A 25,111-nucleotide genomic window follows, 5' to 3' on the forward strand; every position below is an offset into this window, starting at 1 on the left:
TTAAAATGCATAAATGATAAATTCAAATTAATTTTTTTTTTATCACGAAATATCATATGAAATCTACTAAATTTGCTAGAATTGCATTCCAAACATAGCCAGTGTAACTTAAACCAAAGCAAATGAGACAAAATCAACACCAAGATATACTTCACATATTAATTTATTGGAAAAAACTAACAAACCTGATCATAGACGAGGACATAAAAATAAATATAACGGAACATATTGAGGCTAAATTATAATGAATATATGATATTCATCTTAGTATGCCATCATTATCCTCACCCCATTCATTTCGGTTACACTGCAACTGAACAAATGTAAAAAACAGACAAAGAAACAAAGGCATAATCATCAAATGTGACTTAAAAGCCTGAGACAGAAAGAATACATTCAAAAATGTCAGTAAAGGCATAACATCTCTTAAAAAATAAAGGCTAAAACTCTGACCTGAGTGTCAGAAACAAATAAACACATTCAGAAGAAAAAGTAACTCTTGATTAATTCTTAACTATGTACTTTACGGTATTTCCTGCATTCCACTATGCACATACAATTATTTGAATTGCACATTATACGTAGATCAGACAGTACTGTAAAAATCTAAAACAACTTTGATATAAAGCACACTGATATGTACTGGTGTCTGAACAGACGTCACATCTAGCTCTGAACAGCAGAAAACATGCTCTGCAGATGGGAGATTCTTAAACGCTAAAAACACTGATGTTCAGCAAGGCAACATACAGAATGAGCCTGCAAGACCATTTAAGATGTGCTGCAACAGAGGGAATTCAGCATACAAAATTGTGTTTCCCTAGAATTTCTGTTACATAGTCTGGAGATGCTACGGAGTAATACACTATTCTTAATATGTTAAAGTTTTTTAATATACTGCTCATGGTCTGGCATGTCTCATGAAACTGATGTCTTAATAATTGTTAATAAATCACATAGCAAAATGTTTTTGTAATTATCAGCAGTGAGTATTAGGAGTGATTGTTTTAAGGAAGTCGATGAAGTCTTAAGGAACAACTTTTCCAAATTCATTCTAAATCCTAACCTTCCGTTTTGAATAAAAATGGGCTCTCAGTTCTGCTTAAATATGTTAATTAGAATTCATATTTATCACTCCATGTAAGAATGGACCGCTTTCTGTAAGGACAGGGTGAATCTCAAACTGGGAAAAAAAATCTTTGTAATAACATCTACATAATACATTCCAGAAAAATGTGTAAGAAAATATATATTTGAAAGGGATAGTTCACCCAAAAATGAAAATTCTCTCATCATTTACTCACCCTCATGCCATCACAGAAGTGAATTACTTTCTTCTGCAGAACACAATTGAAGATTTTTAGAAGAATGTCTCAGCTCTGTAGGTCCATATAATGCAAGTTAATGGTGACCAGAAATTTGAAGGTCCATAAAGCAAATAAATGCAGAGTAAAAGTAATCCATCCCACTCCAGAGTTTAAATCCATGTCTTCAGAAGCAATATGATAGGTGTGGGTGAGAAACAGATCAATATTTAAGTAGTTTGTTTAACTATATATTCTTCTCCCTTTCCAGTAAGTGGCGATATGCAAGAGGAATGTGAATTGCCAAAAACGAAGAAGAAGAATGTGGAAGTGAAAGAGGAGATTTATGGGGGGAAAAAGGACTTAAATATTGTTGTTTCACACCCACACCTGTCATATCGCTTCTGAAGACATGGATTAAACCACTGGAATCTTATGGGTTACTTTTATGCCACCTTTATGTGATTTATGGACATTCAAAGTTCAGGCGACCATTCACTTGCATTGTATGGACTTAAAGAGCTGAAATACTCATCTAGGATGGCATTAGGGTCAGTAAACAATGAGAGAATTTTCATTTTTGGGTGAACTATCCCTTTAAGCAGGTAAAAGACTAAAGCTGATCCAAGCAATATTTGTTGTTGAACACTGTTGTCTCTTTCATAATCAGGTAAAATTAAATGTTATCTGGGCTCCATCTGTGGTGAACTTTAAAATCAACTTGAAATCAACATTGACCCTATTTAGTAACAAATCTGTACAAAAATGTAATAATAACCTGCTCCACCTCTGAAACAATGTTACTTTTCACTGACATAACGAATCCTCTTTACATTTTAAACCCCTCCCCTCCTTTCGCCTGGTTCCATTCTGGTATGTAACACCCAGTTTTAATGGATAAAAAGTCTCACCCAAAATTTTAAATTGTGGAAGTAAAATGGGTTGTAAAGATGACCTGAATATTTTGAGTATGATGTTCAGGAAAAGTGCTCATTTTTATAGTTCAAGCTGATGGTTTTAACTTCATTTCCACTGAAAAAAAGTTTTAAGAGCCAGATTTCCTCAAGCACAAAATAAAACCAACATGTAAACAAAAAACCTTTGCAAAAACAGCAGTCAATTGATGGTGAAATCTAAGAAGTTCCATAAATAGCTGAAATTCACTGATGTCCTGAGTCAAGATTGTTATTCACTGTAATCCATTAAACTCGTCTGTATGTTATGAAGTCAATAAACACAAATGAACACTAGCTTTGGACTTGACAATGACAAAATGTTCACATTTGAACAGATTTCACTTCAAATTAAACTAAAACCAGTCTGAACAGAACTGGGTTGGCATCTTATCTGGCAGTAATGTCTCTTAGAAGCTCTGAGGACAGTACTGATAGGTAGTTTTTTTATCTTATACTTTGTCTTCAATTTCTTCACCTCAATTCAAAGTCCAAACCATTGTTTCTCAAGCAGTACGGTGTTTGTGTTTGCATCAATGTGTCTGCTTAAAATAAGCCTTGCTTGTCTACATGTTCAGGATGGAGTGAGTCCTGGGCTGGTCATGTCTGTTGTTGGACTGGCCAGATACTCACTGGACTTTAGACTGGCCAGAGATTTGTAACTGGCCATTGAGGTCAATGATCCACACAAACCCCTCAGAGAAGGCGTATCTTCTTTTCCTGTAAAAACATGAACATTAGTAGAGTTTGGAGATATCATCTACTGACATATGAAATGTTCTAATGATATTAGTGATGTTATAAAAGGCAGTGCTGCACACAAAACAGAGGAACGGAGAGGAGAATAGGATACTTCAACACTATTCATACTATTTCAGCAGTGTACTTTGTACAGCATTTATATACTACGTTTGCCAAAGTGTGCAGTATATAAATCACAGTACACTGCATGGATTACTCTGTATCCCGCAATGCGATATGCTTGACTTGACCTTTTATTTTCATTGTGAAGAATGAACCGTGTGAAGAATATCAACTGTGATTTTTACTACAAATTGGATTCATAATGCAAAAAAACCAGCATTTTTTTCCCAAAATGACAATTAGGCTCCAATTGCTGAATTAATTATGAATGTAATGAGCAGTTCTAGCGGTTCTAGCTTGTTTGGCGCCCTGGGCGAAACCCGCTTCAACACACCCTGGGCGACTGCCCATGTCGCACATGCCTAAATCCACCACTGGTAATGAGGTCATGTAACAACAATGTACAAAATTGTTCTCACTGCAAACGGTTTCACATGCTCTTTTTAAAAATTAGTAGGCAGTATATAGTATACTGTATAAAAAGCTCAGTATGCAGTATGTTAGTATTCCATTCTGAACACAGGCAAACACACAAACGGGTTTAATTTCACAAAACATGTCAAGGACATGGCCTGGTCATATTTTCCTGCAAAATCAGAGGAGGAAAAATTAAGCATTTCTTTTTATGGACTATTACGTTTTTTGCATTGCGACATTTTCATGACAATTAACCAACATTCTATGATATTTACAGTAATAATGACATAATGAATTGTAAAATATTTACAATTTTATATGTATTAAAATATACATCTAATGTCTTTAAATGATTAAAAAAACCCTAACATGGCAGTATTTTTGTAACTGTAAGATTGTTTGTTTGTTTTTTTACAGAATTAGAGTAATGAGAATCACCACTGAGAATAATGAAACTTACAAAAAACGTAAAATGTCCATGTGGATTACAGTAATAAGAATTCAGGGGGGAAATGTGCTTGATTATCATATCAAATGTCACAACGTAAAAAATTGTAATGGACCAAAAAAGGCTAAAAGGCAAAAATGTATTTAATTTATTTATTTGGAGTGAAATGTGACCTGCACATGTTTTCGTTAGATTCACTCGAAAACTAAAGGAGGGATGCTGCTATCTTCCCTTAGAGGTGTGTGGAACCTTCCAATGAAAGGAAATGACATCATCTATAATGGAGCTTGTTATCAGAGAATGATGTCACCATGGCAGACCCAACACACACACACACACACACACACACACACCTTCTTTGTGCCAGTGTGTAAGTCCTGCCTTGCTGTCCAGACTCTGTGTGTTCTGTTGTACAGGATCAAGAGACATCTGAGAGAGACTCATATCCGCAGATAGTTGCTCCAAACTATGGAAGCTCTTCCTGTGAACACACACAAACACAGGTGAATCTCAATAATCCGGTCAAGAATACATTATACATCAATATACATTTTACAGTACAATATCCATTATTGTTGTACTGCCTTGCTATGCTGATTTTAAAAAAATTCTAAAAATTGTAGTATTATAGTATTTTTTTTTACTGTAATATAGTACAAATGCTTAAAGCTTTTAAGTATATTAAGCAAGGACATGAGAAAGTTTTTTTTTTTTAAATCAAAGAAGTTACACACTTTAGCTTTAATTGTCATGAAAATAAGGTCACATTGCATTATATAAGCATTTTAAAGGAATAGTTCACCATACAATTTCCTCATTATTTAGTCACCCTCATGCCATCCCAAATGTGTCTGACTTTGTTTCTCTGCTGAACACAAATTAAGATTTTTAGAAAAGAATTCTAAGCTCTGTTGATCCATAGTATACAATGCAATGCAACAGGGTTCAAATCTTTGAAGCTCAAAAGAAGCAAATAAAGGCAGCATAAAAGTAATCCATTTGACTCCAGTGGTTAAATCCATGTATTCAGAAGAAAGTTGATAGGTGTGGGTGAGAAGATCAATATTTAAGTCCTTTTTTATATAGATTCTCCACCTTGCCCAGTAGGTGGCGATATGCATGAAGAATGCCAACTGGCAAAAACAAAAGAACAACACTTAGGAGAGAAGAGTGCTTAGGAGGGCTGTTTGAAATGGGAGATTTATAGTAATAAAAGGAATTAAATATTAATCTTTTGCTCACCCACATCTTTCATATCACTTCTGAAGTGGATTTAAACAGTGCTCCAGTCCAATCATATGGATTACATTTTTTTGCTGCCTTATGTGCTTTTTGAGCTTCAAAGTTTTGGACCCTGTTGACTTGCATTGTATGGACCAAGAGAGCTGAGACATTCTTCCAAAAATCTTTGATTGTGTTCAGCAGATTGAAGTCGTACACATCTGGAATGGCATGACGGTGAGTAATTGATGATAGCATTTTCATTTTTGGATTAAACTATTCCTTCAAGCATTTCAACAGCCTATTCCTGCAAAAAATAGGCTTAATTTTCTTATGCAAAATGTAATTTCTTATTTTTTCCCTTTTCATTTTGGGGTCAAATATAACCTGGACATGTTTTTGAGAGATTCACCCACACGACACTGACATCTGGGTTTATATTAGATCGACCCACTTAATACCCTCATGAAAGTTCTCCATACATGAGAGTGATGAATGTAGAAGTGTGCTAATGCTGTAATGTGATTTCAGAGCTGCAGATGCAAGCTAAAACCAGAGGCTGATGTAATGGCCACAGCTGACCAACTTCTGCATCATTCGCTGACCAAGAGAACTGCGACTAGATTCCAAAAGTGGATGAGATATAGTGTTAAGCTGCATGTATCCTATAAGGGAGTGAGTACACTGAGGGATAACAAAAACAGTAAGCACATACTCCTCCCACGGTCCTGTGTGTTTCCTGTACAGGAGTGTATCTAAGGCAACCGCATTGGTATCCAAGGCAGCAGGTGAGGGCCACTGATTTGTCAGGTGAGAGGTGAGCTCCTGTCTGGAGCGCAGGTCATGGTTCTTCAACACCGTTCTAGAGGAACAAACAGAGAGATGGAGATACTTAATGAAGATGCATTTATCTAACTGAGAAAATCAGGGGATGATGTGTGTAATTTTCCTCTATGTTAAAATACTTTCTACTATCCCCATTTAATGTGCGCTACAAGTAAGTAATTCATAGTTTGACTTCCACAAGAGTGTAAACACTCAACTTTTAACACTGAAGTTCCCATTTAAAGGACTATTCCATGTTCAATACAAGTTCAGCTCAACTGACAGCATTTGTGACAGAAGATACAGCGTTAGCATTTTGCTAAAGCTTTGAATGGTCTAGCTCTGCAGTACTTAAGTGACTTCTACCATGCTATATTCCATCACGTTCATTACGATCGCAAAATTCTGGCCTGTTAATTGATCCTAGAATATCAAAATCCACAAAAGGAGGTAGATCCTTTTCATATTTGGCTCCTAAACTATGGTCTAATACTGTTAACTAATAGTTTCCGTAATACAGTTTGAGATGCAGACACACTCACTCAGTTTAAGTCTAGACTAAAACTCCTCTATTTAGCCAGACATACACCTAATTTATCCTCCAACCCACAATTAGGCTGCTTTAGTTTGATCTGCTGGAACCAGAAACCAGAAACAGTGATCATGATCTATAACTGCAATAAATTGAATGGCATCTATGCTAATATTATTTTATTTGTTTCCCTGTCTCAACCTCAGGACTCCTATCCTGAGGTCACCAGAACCAGCTGGATCCAGCTCCATTCCTGCTTCGTGTTGGACTCCATTGCTATGTGCCGCTGTGTGATGATGACTAATAGCAGCCGGTGCCAGCCAAACATCACTTCAGTCTATTACGATGAACTTCAGAGGATGAACTGATGCCAACTCCAACCAATAAGACATGGGATACTTCATATGCCATTGCCTGAACCTCGGAATTACAATAGACCTCACCGAATTTACCGGCCATGTGGAACTGCGATGCACCTCATTGATCTCTGCCTGCATCACCTCGGTCTAATGATGGATTACACTCTCATCAGCCAATTTACAAGGACAATTGCATCTATGTGAAGTTCTGCAGTTAATCCAGGATGGACTTCAAAGACATTAGTCATTAATCTTACAGTTCTTACAACGCTGTCCCTTAATCCTTACTTAGTTTAACCTTTAAACCTTGCACAATACATAAGTAATATTATATTCATGTAAGCCAGAGAGGAACTGGCCCCCACAGTATCGTACAAGCAATTACTATTTTTGTTTTCCTAAATGAATGCCAGGTTAATATAAACTTAAAGAATAATGCTATGAACTTATATTCAACTTTAAAATATAAACAATATAAAAAAAAGCTAGATGTTTGATGCTAAAAAAGACGGAAAATAGTCATCTCAGTCTGTGAAAAGGGTCTATAATCCATTAACTCATTTGCGTCTGTTTCCATAGCAACCCTGCTCTTGTCTAGCTGCTGATGTCTCTACAAGATGTCTCTCCAGTGCTCAGTTGACCTCCAGCCATATGACAAAATAAGAAGAGACAACCAATCACAGGACTGAAACATTCAGACATCATCTGAAAGGAAACTGCAGCATAAGAAAACACTCAAAGATGAGGCTAAATGCTACTCATCATCTTGTGTTAACAAAACAAGTACACATAAACACGATAATATCTGCATGGTCACTGAGAGAAATAAATCCTACTGCACAGATCGTTCTCAGTAGGCCAAAACATTTCCAAAAGCGTATGGCTCAGAAACACAGACTCAAAATATCACATTTGCAATGAGAATGCAACTAAAATACAATTCCAGAGCATATTGTGAATGTGCAGACTTTTACATTAAATAAAAAAAAAGTATGTGAACCCTTTGGAATTAGCTGCTTTTCCGCATTAATTAGTCATACAATGTGATCTAATTTTTATCAAAGTCAAAAGTATAGACAAACAAATATGTGCTTAAGCTAACAACACACAAACAATAATAATAGTTCATGTCTTTATTGAACATATGCCATTAAACATTCACAGTGCAGTGGAAAAAGTTAGTGAACCCCTTGTCTAATGAAGTCAACAAAAGCTAGAGTCAAGAGTTGGAAAACCTGGCTTCCAATTAATTAAACGAGATTGGAGGTGTGGGTTAGAGCTACTTTGACTTATAAAAAGCACTCAAACATTTTGAGTTTTCTATTCTGGGAAACTACTGGGAAAATATTTTGTGGACTAATGAAACAAAGGTTGAATTGTTTGGAAAAATCATACAGCACTACGTATGGCATAAAAAGGGCATAACATACCAACATAAAAACATCATCCCAACGGTGGAGTACAGTGGAGAGAGCATCATGATTTAGGGCTGCTTTGCTACTTCGGGACCTGGACCGCTTGCCATCATTGAGGGAAAAATTAATTCCCAACTTAATTAAGATATCCTACAAACTTTCTCTATTTTTTTTCTCTTTTGGAAAATCTTGGAAACTTAAAAGTGTAGTTTTTCTTTTACTACTGAAGCAAACTGTAACGCAAATAATATTGTTATGATTTCCAATTCACCGCTATAGAAGTTTATCCCACTAAAGTTCACTTCCGCATTCCAAACCAGGAAATGGGTCCATTGCAGAATTTAAATGGGGAGAGGATTGGAAAGATAGAGGCAATATTAAAGGAATATTCTAGGTTCAATACAAATTAAGCTCAATTGAAAAATGTGTGGCATAATATTGATCATCACAAAAATTCATTTCAACTCGTCCCACCTTTTCTTATACAATACATAAATTATAAAATACACACCGTTTCAAATGTATAGTCACAAGACGTGAACAATATGCATGTTAACATGATTTTAGTGTGACAAAATCGCTTACTGTAGGGTGGCTATTCACCAGCTAAAGCTCAGTAGAAGTTGGGTGATGCAGCAGGACAATGAACCTAAACATCAATGTAAATCCACTACAGAATGGCTTCAAAAAAGAAAATCCACCTTTTAGAGTGGCCCAGTCAGAGCCCAGACCTTAACACATAGAGATGCCGTGAAATGACCTTAAGAGAACTGTTCACACCAGACATCCTAAGAATATGGCTGAGCTGAAGCAGTTCTGTAAGGAAGAATGGTCCAAAATTCCTTTTGATTGTTGTGCAGGTCTAATCCGCAGCTACCAGAAACACTTGGTTGAAGTTTTGCTGCCAAAGGAGGATCGACCAGTGTTTAAATCCAACGGTTCATTTACATTTTCCACAGCACTGTGAATGTTTAATGGGATGTGTTCAGTAAAGACATGAAAGATTATAATTGTGTGTTGTTAGCTTAAGCACATTGTTTTTTTGTCTATACTTGTGACTTTGATAAAGATGAGATAAAATGTTATGACCAATTAATGCAGGAAAACAGCTAATTCCAAAGGGTCCATATATATTTTTTGTCACTGTACATAGTTATTTATACATGTAGTCACAAAACCAGAGACCCTCTTTTATAAATCCAATCACTGATCATAGAAGATACATTTGAGACACATGTTAATACCAGGTATAAACAGGGCCTTAGCGTTCAGACTTACAGTTGATCCTGTAGCTCCAGTATGATGATCTCCAGCTGCTCTTTTTCCAGTTTGTGTCTGATTTCAATGTCTGAGAGTCGCTGCAGGAGAGATTTATTCTGAGAGACCGATTCAGAGAGCTGAGCTTCCCTCAAACGCACCAACTCCTCCAGATAACCCTAAACATAAACAATTGTGTCAATTAATAAAATCAATTTCAGTGTTTCTTTTCTCTGCTCCTGGGGGTCCCAAAGGATGTCTCTTTTATCTAACACACCTGAAATCATCAGCTTATAAGTAGAGGTTTCATGACCTGATTTTCAGAGTGTCAGGTTAGAGAAAGACCTAAAATGTGCAGTGCTGGGGGCAAGATTAGATAAACACTGATTTAGAAACATCCACACACAGTTAAGCTTTGAAACGATGTTCAGAATGGAAAACTAGCGTACTGCTTGCTACATGCAGTACTATAAAGTACTATACTGCCTACTATTTTTTAGTATAATAGTATGTGAAACAGTATGCAGTATGAAACGATAAACATTTCAAAATGTAGAATGCTAAATTGTTGTTATATGTCCTCCATTACATGCATGTTTAAAAGGGTTACCGGTAGTTCACTGAAAATGTCATTTCTGTCATTATTTACTCACCTTCATGTTTTTCCAAACTCATCTTTCTTTTTTGCTTGAAACTATTAAAGGCATAGTTCACCCCATAATCAGTGTTAATCTCAAATGTTAATTGTCGAAGGGTTTTTTGATTTTATCAACAATAACGAATATGAGATGAAAAAGACGCATCATTAATAAAAAATATTATATTAAAGCATAGTGTTGACAAAAACATGATGAGAAAAAAATAATATTGCAAGATATAAACCGTTCAAGAAATAAACAAAAGAAGAAACATCTAGAGAAGCATCTGTTAATAGAGAAAGACATTAGATATGGATTCATCTAATCCAATAATACAGTAACCCAGTAATGTTGGGGATTTCCCAGCTTGAGCTTTAGGAGTTGAACGCGCTCAACACCAGCAAAATGAACAGCAACATCCTATTTATACATGAGATTAATCACTTTATCCACAACATATAAGTAAAATTACAACTTAGTAAGAACTTGAACTAAATGATGCGCTAGTCATGATATGTGTAACATAATTTGCATTGTGAATACGCCGTTTCCGTAAAAACACTCTATACGCAATGCAATATCCTAAACTGCCTAAACATGGAAAATTAATAACAGTCTCTAAAGCATGAATAATTCAGAATACAGTAGGCTAACTTCTAAAGAGAAGCTAATACTTCATTATATTCATTATATGCTATTGTTTCAGGAGCTCAGGTTTTCACAAGAACAGTTGTACAGTATTTTCTTTACAGTATCTTTTACATGTTTGATACATGTTTAAATTAAGAAAATGATTACGCATGTTTTCTAAATGTTTGAATATTTGATTTAAGTATGGTCTATTATAGTTTGACAAGTTTATGTCCTTTTGCACAGTATCATTAACTAAAATCTATTATTTTGGTAGACAAATGATATGCCATTTTAGTAAAACTGACTAAAATAAATGAATATGACATGACGAAATATTGACTAATTTAAAGGACATTTTTGTTAAAAGACTAAAACTCTGATTAAATAATAAAAAATAACTGAGTAAAAATTGACACTGCCCATAATGCTTATTCTCTCTCTCAACATTTAAAGTGAATAAGCATTTACATTTTGGTCTGTTACTCAATCAGATCTCTTCAGAAGACATGGATTAAACCACTCGAGTCTTGGATGGATTCATTTTATGCTGCCTTTATGTCCTTTTCGGCACTTGAATGTTTTGGACCCAATTGACTTACATTGTATGGTCAAAAACACCTCATACATCCTTAAAATAGCTTAGTTTGTGTTCCGGAGAAGAAAGTCATACGAGTTTGACACAGCATGAGGGTAAGTAAATGATGAGAGAATTATCATTTTTGTGGCAAACTATCCCTTTAAAGATTGGTGATGCTGTTTTTTTTCCCCATTCAATAAAAGTGGTTGTGACTGAGGCTAGCAGTCTCTAACATTCTACCTAACATCTTTTCTTTCCACAGAAGAAAGTCATATCAGTTTGAAATAACATGAGGGTGAGTACATAATGACAGAATGTTCTGTCCCTTTAATTCATTGAATCAACATGGTTATTCTGCATTTTAATCCAATGTTGAGTATAAATATGGATTCTGATCAAATAATGAATCAAAAAAGATGTTAAAATTGTGGTTGATAACATATTTTGTGCAGGTTGTTCTGTTGTCGGTCATCTTGGTATACCGTGCATACAGAAAATTAGCATACAGCACACTGTAGGCTATGCATACTACATACTGCCAACTGGAGAAACCGTAAGAGTTGTATGGTAGTATGCCATTCCAAACATTCCCACACTCTCACCTTTTGTTCCAGCACCACTCTGTATTTCTGCTCTAGTCGTTTGCTCTTGCTGTACCAGTTGCTCTGATCAGCCATCAGACTGGCGGCCATGTGAGATTCAGGAGTGCCTGCTTCACTGCCACTGCTGCCCAGTGTTCTCATTTCCTCCTCATCACTGCTGATGCTGCCAGACCTACCGCACACAAACAAACACACATCCTACAGTCTTACTTTATTATTTACTATGATATAATATTCAGTCAGATGTATTAACAAAGCCAGAAGCAAGTGAACTCTGGCAGTATGTTCATACTGTAGCCCTGAAAAGCATATAGACACTTTTAAACACTCAAGGTGATTTTAAGTAGATGTATGAATGAAGTCAGTTCCCCTCATGCTCATACAGATGTCCAAGCAGAGTAACCATAGGTGTAGTTCATCACATTACCTACTGCCATGTTTAACTAAGTTTGACAAACAGAAAGTGCAGAAAGAATACTTTTTGTCTCAATTTTGAATAGCATGTCTATTTTATTATTATTATTATTTATATATAATTCAAAGCAAATTTAAACCCTTAAGAAACATATATATTTTAAAGCGTGTATGTGCTATCCATTTTTAAAACTTACGTTTGTGTGAATTTAAGGTATGGTGTGTAGTCAATGACGACAGGACAGCTCTCATCAAGCCCCTCCCCCTTCAGACAGAAACTGTCAATCACAGACGAGAATTTCAGCCTAACTCAATACATGCATTTATGATGAGAATTTCAATATTTGAGAGTATTATGGGATGAGATGGTCCTACGTAAAAGTGAGTGTGCATACAGGAGTGCGGGCAGCTCATGTCAGTGGGTGTTTATGGAATGCCACCCATATAATGAGTGATTATCCTGTTCTGTTGGTGCACAGCTGAATGTCACTAGCGCCCCACAGACAGAAACATGTACCTGAAGTCAATGGCATTTAGGCCAATCAGAGTATCAGCCAGAAGCCCCGCCTCCTCCCCCAGAGCTACCGCCCCCTCCTCATAAAACCTCCTGTTAAACAAACACAACACAAGATGGAATCATAATTTAATCATCATCGAAATGTACTCTCAGTAATTTTAACTCCTGAAGACATTCATTTTGCAATATACAGTGCATCTGGAAAGTATTCACAGCGATGTTTTGTTATGTTACAGTCTTATTCCAAAATGGATTAAATTAATACATTTCTTCAAAATTCTACAAACAATACCCCATAATGACAACGTGAAAGAAGTTTGTTTGAAATCTTTGAAAATGTATTACAATCAAAAAACCAAAAAAAAATCACATGTACATAAGTACATATTCATGCGATATTGTTGCGCATGCGACCCATTTGAACTTTATATGAGAATTTGCTATTTAAAAGCACCATGTAGAAGTTCAACCACGTGAAACATCTTGACAGTGCCGACATTCTGATCAGCACTAATGAGGGAAAGAGAAACACCTGCTCGGCTCCAGCATCAGTTATTAGACTTTACACATCTACACATCAACACACACATTTATCCCAGTTAATTGTACACAACTGGAAGTTGTAGTTTCTATGCCTAGAAACTGCCCTGCAGTTGTAAGTATTATGAATTGGACTAAACTGAAAAATTAGCTGTCATCAAACCAGTGACTTTATTTTTTATATTATTTATCTGTATCATTTTTTTCAACATCTGAAGTACCTTATTTTGTTATGGATGTCCAATGTGTATACAGTGAACTGAATAAAACAATCAAATTATATTTTGTTTGCATTTGAGGACCAAAAAATTTAAAATAAACATGTAATTGATTGTTTAAAAGAGACACATAATATTGGAAAATCGATCGCAGGCCCCTGAATCGAATCGTGGCACACTTTGAAGTATCGGCAAATATCGGATCTCATGCCGAGAGAATCGATTCAAGATCGTATCGTGATGAAACGTCCGATTCACACCCCTAGTTAGAATGACGTGACCAGACAAATACTGCTTGCTTAATCTCAGTAACCATCCAGTTATTTGACACCTTCACTTATTGATAAAAGTAGTCATGTCTAACTGTGAATCTGAAAACTATTGATTTTAAATCATGCTGCATCCAAGCTGCTAGGTGTCAGTGTAAGTCCAAGATGACACAAAGACAAAAGTTACTGAGTGAATGTAAACATTACTTTTTTTTGTGCTACAACATAAATTACACGTTCATATCTCAAACATGAAATTTTGAAGCCATAATAAATTACACACTTTAAAAAAAAAAAATAATAATCACACGGAGGCTTCCAAATTCACATTTGAGGTATGAAATTGTGTAATTTATGACGTAGAACAAAGCATCCACATAATCAAATAACGTTTACTACAGACCTTATTTTACACTTAAGTTTAAAAACACCATTATAAAAAAACACAAGAAAATCCAGAGGGAACACATGGAAAATAAGACTTCTGGGTTCGCCTACAAATTGACATCATGGCTGAAACAAACAGAGCAATGTTTTGAAAGTGTCACAGAGCCACAGTGTTCAGTAAAAACTCTTCAGAAAGTCAACCAAGCAATGGTTTTCTTATAGTTGTCTCTGCACGTTAACCTGAAGGAAGTATTTTAAAATAGGAGGAAGTATTGTAACACCAAAAAAAGGAAGTATTTTAGCATCTGAAAAATTACACACTTCAAACTTTTGGGCTATACATAGTGCATGAATACATGTATTTTTGTCTAGTATTAATATTTTGCTAAATGAATCAGTTTAGTGCCATATGGCACTGTTTTTCCTCAAGTCACCACATTTAAACAATCAGTGTTTTGGAAAGATGGACCACAGAGAACCATATAAATGTTTACAGCCACAATTGTCCAGCAATCAAATATAAGACAGCTGAGTGTGTGTGTGTGTGTGTGTGTGTGTGTGTGTGTGTGTGTGTGTGTGTGTGTGTGTGTGTGTGTGTGTGTGTGTCATACTATATATATACAAATACCTGGTAGTTTTGAAGTCTCTTAGAGCTGCAGAGATGTATTCAGACAAACGCTTCTCCATTAACGCTACTCTTATCCAGGCACGACCCTGAGAGAGAGAGATAGAGTGGCAGTGCTATTACCTGTCAACCATAAAAAGCCTTTAAAACAGACCTTATTCAGGGGGCCTGGCAAGTAAATGATAAGGACTACCACCTCTGGAGTCGTGAGTTCGAATCCAGGGCATGCTGAGTGACTCCAGCCAGGTCTCCTAAGCAACCAAATTGGCCTGGTTGCTAGGGAGGGTAGAGTCACATGGGTAACCTCCTCGTGGTCGCTATAATGTGGTTCTTGCTCTCGGTGGGGCGTGTGGTGAGTTGTGCATGGATACCACGGAGAATAGCATGAAGCCTCCACACGTGCTATGTCTCCGCGTTAACGCGCGCCACAAGCCACGTGATAAGATGCGCAGATTGACGGTTTGTCCTCCACCACCCGGATTGAGGCGAGTCACTACGCCACCACTGAGGACTTACAGCACATTGGGAATTGGGCATGCAAAATTGGGGAAAAAAAACAAAACAATTCTGACGTTATTCAGCATACAGAGGAAATAGAGCCCTGGCTTTCTTTCTTCTGTGAAACACAACATCACATGTTATACAGAATGACACCCTCAGTCACCATTTACTATTTTTGTTTGGAAATAAATTTATAATGAAAGTGAATGGTGACTAACTAACACACTGCCAGATATCTTCTTTTGTGTAACACCGAAGAAAGAAATTCATGCAGGTTTTTAACAACACGAGGAGTAAACAATGTCAGAATGTAAATTTTTGGGTGAACTATCCCTTTAACATCCATCTCAGGTGATCAACTCCAATATATATAGCTCCAATCAATATAGGTCTAATGAGGTCCAAAACACTTTATTTTCCAATCACTCCAACTAAATTCAAAGGTACTTTGTTACTCATGTGACCACATCACATTTAGTGTGTACAGTAAACTCTGTCTGAAACATCACGGACAACAGCGAAGGACTGCCAAATTACCAGCCAAAACAAGGGTGTGTAACCTAGTAAGTGATGTATGTAGTCATGAAATGAGAGACCCTCCTCTGAAAAGTGGTTACTGGAGATGCATTTGAGACCCATATTATTACAAGTTGTAAACCAGCCTAGACCAGCATGGGAACTGCAAGTTGGTCTTATCAGTAGGGTATAGAGTGAGTGTGTGTTTAGTCATAGATTTTAATGTCAGTCACTGATTTTGATCGCAATAAACTCATCAAACTCAGTCAGATGTTGTAACTACAGTAAATCCTGTTTAATTTAAATACCTCACCAAATTTGAAGCTCTGTGTGTGTGTGTGTGTGTGTGTGTGTGTGTGTGTGTGTGTGTGTGTGTGTGTGTGTGTGTGTGTGTGTGTGTGTGTGTGTGTGTGTGTGTAGAGAGAGAGAGAGAGAGAGCGAGAGTCCTGACCTTTGCTTTAGAGCTGCGGACGTTCTCCATGTTCTCAATACTGTGGATGCAGCTGTGCGGGACTTTACTACACGCCACACGTATGTAATCCCAGAAACTGCGAGGGCTCTCGTAGCCAAACCAACTGACCTGACCTACAGAGAGAAAACACACAAACATACAACACAAAATACAAGCAGTTTACACATCAGGAAAAACTGGGGATGCACTGATATGAACATTTTTGTACGATATTGATCCTGATTTTAACAAAAATCTATAGGCCAATACCTATACCAATTTATCTTAATTTGTCATCAGATTTTACTTCGGAAATATACTTAAAAATTGTACAAAGAAGTGCAAAAGCTGTTTTACTGTTCTAACAATAAATAATTTCCATTGATCATGGATTGGATCTGTTGAATACACGGTAAGCAACATGTTTATAGAGAGACACAATACAAGATAAATAAAAAAGTTATTTTGTACTTCTAAAACTTTCTTGCACTTTTGTTTTTGCAGTTTAACCCTTTAATGCATGATAATTTTCCCCAAACACACATTCGGGCTTTAGAGACCCGGCACTTATATCTATCAAAAATGGATGTACAAAATGCCCATATAGTGTATGTTTTTTTTTATAAATATTTTCAAGACAATTAGAAAACAATAAAATCAAATATATTTTGATGTTTTATTTGTCATAAATTATAGAGATAATGCAATAAATCAGGACAAATCAAGAACAGGATTAATTATTTTCACACTGAAATTACATGAGGATTTAGTTATCGCACAAAGCCTTCTTGGGAACTCAATCTTAATTCAATCAGTCATGCAGCATTAATGGGTATCACACCGATGTCACAAAAGTCAAAGTCTATTGAGACTATTATTATTTCTGGAGTGTGCAACTGAATTCAGAGTTTTTCCAGTGTGTGTTACTAATTAATTTTTCATATCAGCATTTTCATGCTTTAACCAAAATGATGATGTTTTAATTTGGTCAATAATTAGCTGATAAATATCGGCAGCCGATACATCGGTGCATTCCTAGGCAAAACTGTGTACTCAGTATGAATGGACTCAACCGAGCAGGTTTGGGCAATGTATTGAATATGTATAATATATTCATGATGAAAATTAAGCAAAATCGTTAATTTGCCATAGATTTGCCTTAATAACAGTTTTTAATATGACCATAAAGTTTAATACAGACCTTGTCGTTAGACTAGTTAAATTGCAATATTACCTTGTCTTGTGACTCACAAGACAGTGTTAAGACAGCTGTTTTAATTACGTCTCCAGTTTAAACTGTTTATTTCAGTGAATCAATTCAAAACTCTTGATTCAACGTTTCATTTGTCAAGTCTCCATGTAGCAATTTTTCAAATATTATAGAGTTTTAATTTAATATACAGTATGTAGGTAAATATTGCTGTTTATTATTATGTATTGTCTTTTGGAGCATATATATAGCATAGGCAGTGCAAAGATATGGTTGATTTTCGTGTGACAAATTGCTTGCTAAGTTTGTCACTTTGGATAAAAGCATTTAGGAAAATGACTAAATGTAACTGTAATTTCTTTTTTATTTTAATGAGCAGAATTAGGAGAGAAAATATCATTAGCTCAGTATAAAAACAATAGAAGTCAATGGAAAGTCCTTACAAATAAATGTGTGCATGTTTTCTGTCTCACCTTTGAGTCTATGGCTCAGAATATGTTCCAGAATGGAGACAAAGTTGATGAACTCAGAAGACGCGTCGTCTATCGTCTCAAAACAGGAGCGATCAATGAGAGTCTTCACTGAAAACCTGGGAAAACACACAACCATTATCATGACTGACTGATTATCTACACAATCCAGTTTAAAGCCATACAAACATGACTAACAGCGCATTCAAAAAACACTGACAAACTGAGGATTTGTGTTCAAAAAGAGGATATTGAGACATTAATAATGTACGGTAACATATTCACTTAAGGTCAGTGTAGGTTTTGAAATTAGATCTATTTATCTGTTCCACATAATACTGATCTCTCTAATATTTTACTCTCTCTAAACACACTCACACTTACAGCTATCTGAAGAATTACACAGAGCAGGTTATCAAGGGCTGAAATATGTAAAAATGCTTAAAAGTATATTCCAGGTTCAAAATTTACAGTATTTGTGGCTTAATGTTGATTAAAACAAAACAATCATTTTGACCCTGGATTATGTGATCAAAAACTGTGGTTATAGTAAATCCCTTACAATGGAAGTGAATGGGGCGAGTCCATAAACATTAAAATACACATTGTTTCAAAATAATAGCCACAAAACATTACAAAACCGTATGTGTTATTGTTACTTTGTGTTATATAATTGCGAACTAACTTTAACTGTGTAACGTTATATCCAATATTACAAACTTGTTGTCACAGTGATATAACATCGGTGAATCCTGTAAGCTCTTAAAATGGCAGTAAATCCCTGATTATATCTCACTAAAATAATTTTAACACGTATAATGTTTACATCTTGTGGATATACTTTTGAAACAGTGTTTAGTTTAATGTTTAAAGACTGGCCCCATTTATGTTGATTGTAATTTCCTCACTATTTCACTCACAATTTGTTTTCCTCATATAAAAATGTTACTTCTAAAGAAATTAATAGTAATTTTGAAACATATGTATAAAATAATGACCACTCATGTGAGATGAAGAATTTAGTCATATCAGTAACCTTATAAAAGCTATTTTATTCTATATTAATATATTCTATATTAATTTAATGGATTAAATTAATCCTGGTTTACTAGTGAATTTCTACAATGGGCTATATGCACGCATAACTTCCGCGTTTGACGCAAGGATGCTCTTGCGTTTCCGGTTGGGGAGATTTAAAGCGGAGGTAAACGGGATTATGGCAGAGTCTTCAAAATTTTCTCGTTGTTTGCTTGAGTTGCCAAAATTTAGTATTCATGATGTGCGAAGAATTGTACGAATGTGCAGTACAACGCCACAGAGCAAGCTTGGGAAAGGTTTCAAGTTTTATGTTTCGTCTTATCTCTGCAATTATGAAGGTAAGTTCAGATAGCCTGAACTAGTACGTTATGGCTAACATTGTGCTATTATTTTTACATTCCGGCCAGCAGCAGACTAATCACGCTAATGTAAATGTTTGGCATGTAATGTGTTTGTAATTTTGTTTGTAGAAGTGTCAGGTAAAATCAGGGCCACAAATGAGATCTCAGTGAAAGCTCAGTGTTACCGCTCTATGAGGAAAGCAGACTCCACACCAACTAAGAGTAGGACTGGTATATTGAAAGTGACGTTCAAAGTTCTTTGAACATGTTCTAAGTTTTTACTTTTCTAACGTTACCACTGTTCATTTTGGATAACCACAGATGTTATCTTAGTAATAATAAAACTTATAATAATAAAAAATTTTATGCAGTTCTATCAACGACAGATGAATAGCACTGCGTTATTGCAAATTCTAGCTGAAACAGTGGTAGTGCAGATACACTGCTGCAAAGTTTGTTTACTATTCGCACATAAAGACTTTTTGTCAGTAGCTTTCCAACAGTGGATGCAAACGAGTTAATATCATTGACAATGAGCTACAAAAAAAATATTTTTTGTATGTAAAAAAAATAAAAAAAAAAAATAAACGACTACAAGAGGAAAGAGTTGTAGGTGATAGTCATACTTGTTTATAAAAAATAATTTACTCTTTAATCATTTTGCATACACCATAAGAAAGTTATTGAGGGCAAACATCTGAATGTATGAAACTAACTTTACTGCAGTTGCAGATACAGGGTAGCAGAGTGTGCAGGCTTTCTAGTTAGTCTATAACACAAAATGGGAGTTTATTTTAAAACTCTGAAGAATAGTGATATGAAATGTTGTTTTACCGGACATGGTGGCTGCAGATGCAGAATGTATTTGACTAACTCGGCTACCCTTCGTTTAGTGTATAGTCAAAGGGTATGGAATCCCCACGGCATTCACTAAAGTACAGGGGTTTCAGTACAGCGACGCACAAGGGGCGTGGCCATGACATAAAACAAATTTCAGGTCAGCGCACATGCGCATTATAGTGCCTTCTTTCCGCGGGCTTTTCATATTTTCATCGCGGGCTTTTCATAACAGCGACAGCAAACTGATGGAACAGCCATGGAGAATCTAAGACAAAATAGGGAAATCTGTAAATGGTTTTTGTTGTTTTACTATGATACAGAGGAAGATGATTTTGTAAAAGATGCGGTAGCATTTTAATGTAAAGAACGAGTAACGATAAATCATTTTTGTTACCGTTTGCAATATAAGTGCATATGAACTATGCAAATTTTAAATTAGGAGAACGCCTACACTACCACGTCACATTTTTACGCTGCACTGAAACCCCTGGAAATAAGTGACTGCCAGAATCCCACATCAGTTCTCGGCATAGCAGCGCTCTACGATCGGCGGAAGTAATCAAGCATCCTTAAATTTCACCGGAAATACGTCATGCACCGCCGTGCATAGAGCCTATTGGATAGGTAACTGAAAACTACTGTGATTGAATGGAGTATCCAGACCACTAGGTGTCAGTGTATGCAAATGTAAGCCACTTCGACATACTTCAAAGAAGGCACCTTTAATAAAGTAACCATGGTTTTTTCTTTTTTTTTTATTAATAAGTCTAATATTTTTTTGTAGTAATTAACATTATGCAATACATTTTACACTACTACATAAAATAATACAATTATACAGGACACCATTTTAAATTAAAACATTATTTAGCAAAGTAATTGGCTACCATTGTTCTGTTAGAAGATATACTATCTTAAATGTAAACTATAGTTAATAGTTGGCCTCTATGGGTTATGCACAGTGATATACACAGTAGCTAGGTGACCAAGTGTTTTGTGTCATAAATGTTTGTGTATTTTAGCACAGTTAAAACGCTGTATTGACCGATCAGCATCTAGGACCAGAACTTCCTGTTTAATAACTACTTATTTGTCACCTTAGACATACTGACGCAGTAAAAATAAAAGCTCAGCCGAGAGACACACATGGATATCGAATTCAGAGTGTCGAATCCAGTAAAACATTCAAATAAAGCTTTAGAAGAGCCTTTAAGAGTTTTTCCAAATGGAGATATCTAACATGTTGTGGAGCACCATTAGAGCGGTCTCATCAGATGCAACTATGGCATAAATTACTTTTTCATTATCTGCAGCTTCTGTGCTTTTATGAGTCTCCTCGTGACTTCTACAAACCCAGCAGTCTACATGCAAATGTCATTTCAGTGATTATTTCACTGCTGACATTTCCTTTCTAAAACTCAGTGAGGAATGAGGAAACACAAGGAGAAAAACGTTCTCTTTAAACAGACTGTAAAAATGTATCATAAGTGTTTTTCTCAAAACCATTATAAGATGCACAGCCCTTAGTAATTAGGCTGCTCAAAATTTATATTTCAATACATCATTAAATACATAATGAAATCAAAGCTAACTATGAAATAATCATTAAATCACTAAATAACTCAATAAATGTCCGTTGTATTTAATTTTAGCATTAGTGTGTCCATTTTCCGTCACCTTTAAATTGTGACAGATTTTAATATGGTTTGTTCCACTTATTAACGTTAGAGGCAAAATTACTCACTATACCTTTAATTTATATGAGATGAATTTTCTTCCAAGCCAATTTTAACAGAGGTGTGTTAAATGTCTTTATTGAGGACTTTCTGAGAAAGTAAACTTCCTCTCAATTCACTTTGAACTTCAGAGCACTAACACCAAAAAAAGGACAGCAAGAACAAATCTGCAGTGATATATTTAGTCCCTGAATGAACTCCAGATCAAATATCGCTGGATAAACAATAGAGGAACTGGATTTCTGCTTATCTGTTCCTCTATTCTCTCTCCCTCTTGCATTCAGACACAAACAGTAAGATTACTTTGTTTGTCTGAGCCATGAGCATCAGTCTTCCAGTGGATGTTAATCACATACACGTCACAATCAAAATCTTTAAATTGGCTGACTCCTGCTGTTCCCCCCCTTCATGGATATGACATTCATTTGTATTTAGACTGATGCTTTTTCCTGCTTCAAACGTGCTGTGTGGCACTAATTAAAATGTACAAATGGATTAATCAGATTCAGAATCATAAAGGGTCATCTTTCACGGCTCTCGGGAATACTTAATTCTGATTGGTCAGTTGTGATTTTCTGCAGTCAAATATATTTGTATAATGACTGCTAGACTGTATAATTGATTCCATCATTCCCTTTAAATATTTTTTGTTACACAATCACCACTTGCTATCAGACACCAACAGTTGTTGTCAATAATGTTCTAAAATACGTAACATGGACTTTATCACCATTTAAAAGTGTTTTTAAACAAGAGCAGCTCCAATGATTACTTTATGTAAAGAAAAAGTAATTATCTAAAGAAGGAAGCTGGCAAAACCATTTCTTTTCCAGAATAAACTAATACAAAGAAAAATTGTTTGCACACACACCTTTACAACAGACAGGTGCAGAACAGCACAGATTTACAGCAGGTGTGTGAGACATGGCAGCTCATTAGGTTTAGAAACACAGCCGAAACTTTTGCACAGTTGGATGATTCTTCAATTTATGAATCATTATTAATGTTTAGAAAAACACAGGAAGAATACAGATATCTGACAGTCATCTGCCTGAATCTCTCTAGCATAGCCTTTGACATGTACCATGTAATACCATGTTTTTTGGACATGTATCATTGTAATGCCAAGTTTTTTGGACACGTACCACTATAGTACCATGTTTTTGTGTACATGTATAACAATACTATAGTTTTTGGACATTTACCATGCTAATGCCATGTTTTTTGGGCATGCACCATATCAATACCATGGTTTTTAGACAATTGCCATGTTAATATCATGGTTTTGTAAATGTACTATGGTAATACCATGTTTGTTGGACATTTACCATGATAATACCATGGTGTTTTGGACACGTACCACTGTAAAACCTTATGTTTTGCACATGCACTATGGTAATCCTACAATTGTTTGTACATGTACTATGGTAATACCATAGTTTTTAGATATGTCCCATGGTAATACCATGGTTTTTGGACATTTATCAAGGCAATGCCATGTTTTTTTTAAATGAACCACTGTAATACCATGTTTTTTTGGACATGTACCATGTTAATACCATGGTTTTTGGACATTTAGCATGGTTATCCAATGTTGTTTGGGCATGTTCCATAGCAATGCCATTGTTTTGGACATATACCATGTTTATTACAAAGTTTTGCACATGCACATTGGTAATACTACAGTTGTTTGTACATGTACCATGGTAGTATCATGTTTTTTGGACATGTACCATGTTATCACCATTGATTAGCACATGCACCATGGTAATACTACAATTGTTTGTACAAGTACCATATTAACACCATGCCTTTTTGGACACGTAACATGGTAATACCATGGCTTTTGTTCATTTACCATGGTAATGTCATGCATTTTGGGCATGTGCCATAGCAATACCATGGGTTTGGACATATACCATGTTGTAACAATATACTATTGTTTTGCACATACACCATGGTATTGCTACCATGTTTTTGGGCATGTACCTTGGCAATATATTTTTTTACATATTACCATGGTAAAGCCATGATTTATTGATACAGTACCATTGTAACAGCATGTTTGTTCTCATGACTCATGCCCAATAGTAATAACATGATTTTGTTTTTGCACATGGCAATATATATTTTTATACATGCTACCAAAGTACAAGCATGCATTTTAGACCTAATCCATGTAAACTATGTTTATTTTTTTACATGTACCATAATGTTAACATGGCATTTTTTGAAGTACCTTTAAGGAAATGTAAATACATGTTTATGGTCATCAGTCAGTACCATAGTACCGCCACAGTACTTTTTTTTTTTTTTTTATACGATCTCCATCAATATGACGTGATGTTCTCTAATGACTGGTCTCAGATCAGAGCGTCTGCGTGCAGCGCACGCACATCATCTTAATATTCCCTGATCCAAAATCAGCACATTGCGGGGAAAAAGTTGTACATGAAATAGAAAACCCAATAACAAAGACATAAACACACGCGTTCACTGCCAGCGCTGCAGTATGCATGATGATTAATGTGTAATCACAGTTTACCTGCATACAGTGATCAGATTTCTCCTCTCTACGGTTCTGATTCGCGCCGCTGCTTTTTTACGTGCCCCGTTAAAGCCAAGATTTAACGAAGCCATGATCGTCTTTCTCTTCTATTTCCACACGTCTCTTCCCCTTCTGATGCTTTTAGATCATTCTCCAGATGACTGACTCTCACTAAAGCCATAGAAATAATACAAGCGAGTAGAACGATCATTTGCTTGAAACGGAACCGTAAAGTGGGTCGGGACGTTGTCTCTGATTGGTCAGATATTTTCTTGTTCTTGTTCTTCTTTTTTCTTACTTGTCACTGGTGCTGTCAATTAAATTATTATTTAAAGTAAAAAAAAATAAAAATAAATGTTTTTTAAAAGTGTGTTATTTCCCAGTTATGATTATCGTCCAGACTGCTAATGAAGCGGACAGTGTTGTCACCTGTTAACTGTTACTT

The 25,111-nt window shown here is 35.7% G+C and overlaps 1 protein-coding gene across 1 annotated transcript; it reads right to left on the reverse strand.

The window, feature by feature from the left end:
* Positions 1–79: 79 nt before the first annotated feature.
* Positions 80–24,816, reverse strand: LOC127656217 (RUN domain-containing protein 3B). The gene is made up of 11 exons (XM_052144422.1): positions 24,664–24,816; positions 18,167–18,282; positions 16,484–16,617; positions 15,019–15,104; positions 12,977–13,066; positions 12,657–12,737; positions 12,046–12,217; positions 9,617–9,774; positions 5,923–6,069; positions 4,340–4,467; positions 80–2,977 (listed from the first exon to the last, which is right to left on the reverse strand). Exons 1-11 carry the CDS (start codon positions 24,756–24,758, stop codon positions 2,832–2,834), a joined length of 1,353 nt encoding a protein of 450 aa, XP_052000382.1. The 5' UTR covers positions 24,759–24,816; the 3' UTR covers positions 80–2,831.
* Between the last annotated feature and the right edge of the window lie 295 nt (positions 24,817–25,111).

This window comes from Xyrauchen texanus, chromosome 15 (assembly GCF_025860055.1).
Source record: "Xyrauchen texanus isolate HMW12.3.18 chromosome 15, RBS_HiC_50CHRs, whole genome shotgun sequence".
Classification (NCBI taxonomy): Eukaryota; Metazoa; Chordata; class Actinopteri; order Cypriniformes; family Catostomidae; genus Xyrauchen; species Xyrauchen texanus.

Bases quoted from the DNA above. Each gene is read 5' to 3' on its own strand.
- LOC127656217 (XM_052144422.1), bottom strand. From the start codon at position 24,758: ATGGCTTCGTTAAATCTTGGCTTTAACGGGGCACGTAAAAAAGCAGCG. The intron at 16,618-18,166 runs GTGAGACAGAAA...TTCTCTCTGTAG, and splicing joins TCTGAGCCATAGACTCAAAG to GTCAGGTCAGTTGGTTTGGC. The intron at 12,738-12,976 runs GTACATGTTTCT...TGTGATTGACAG, and splicing joins CTAAATGCCATTGACTTCAG to TTTCTGTCTGAAGGGGGAGG.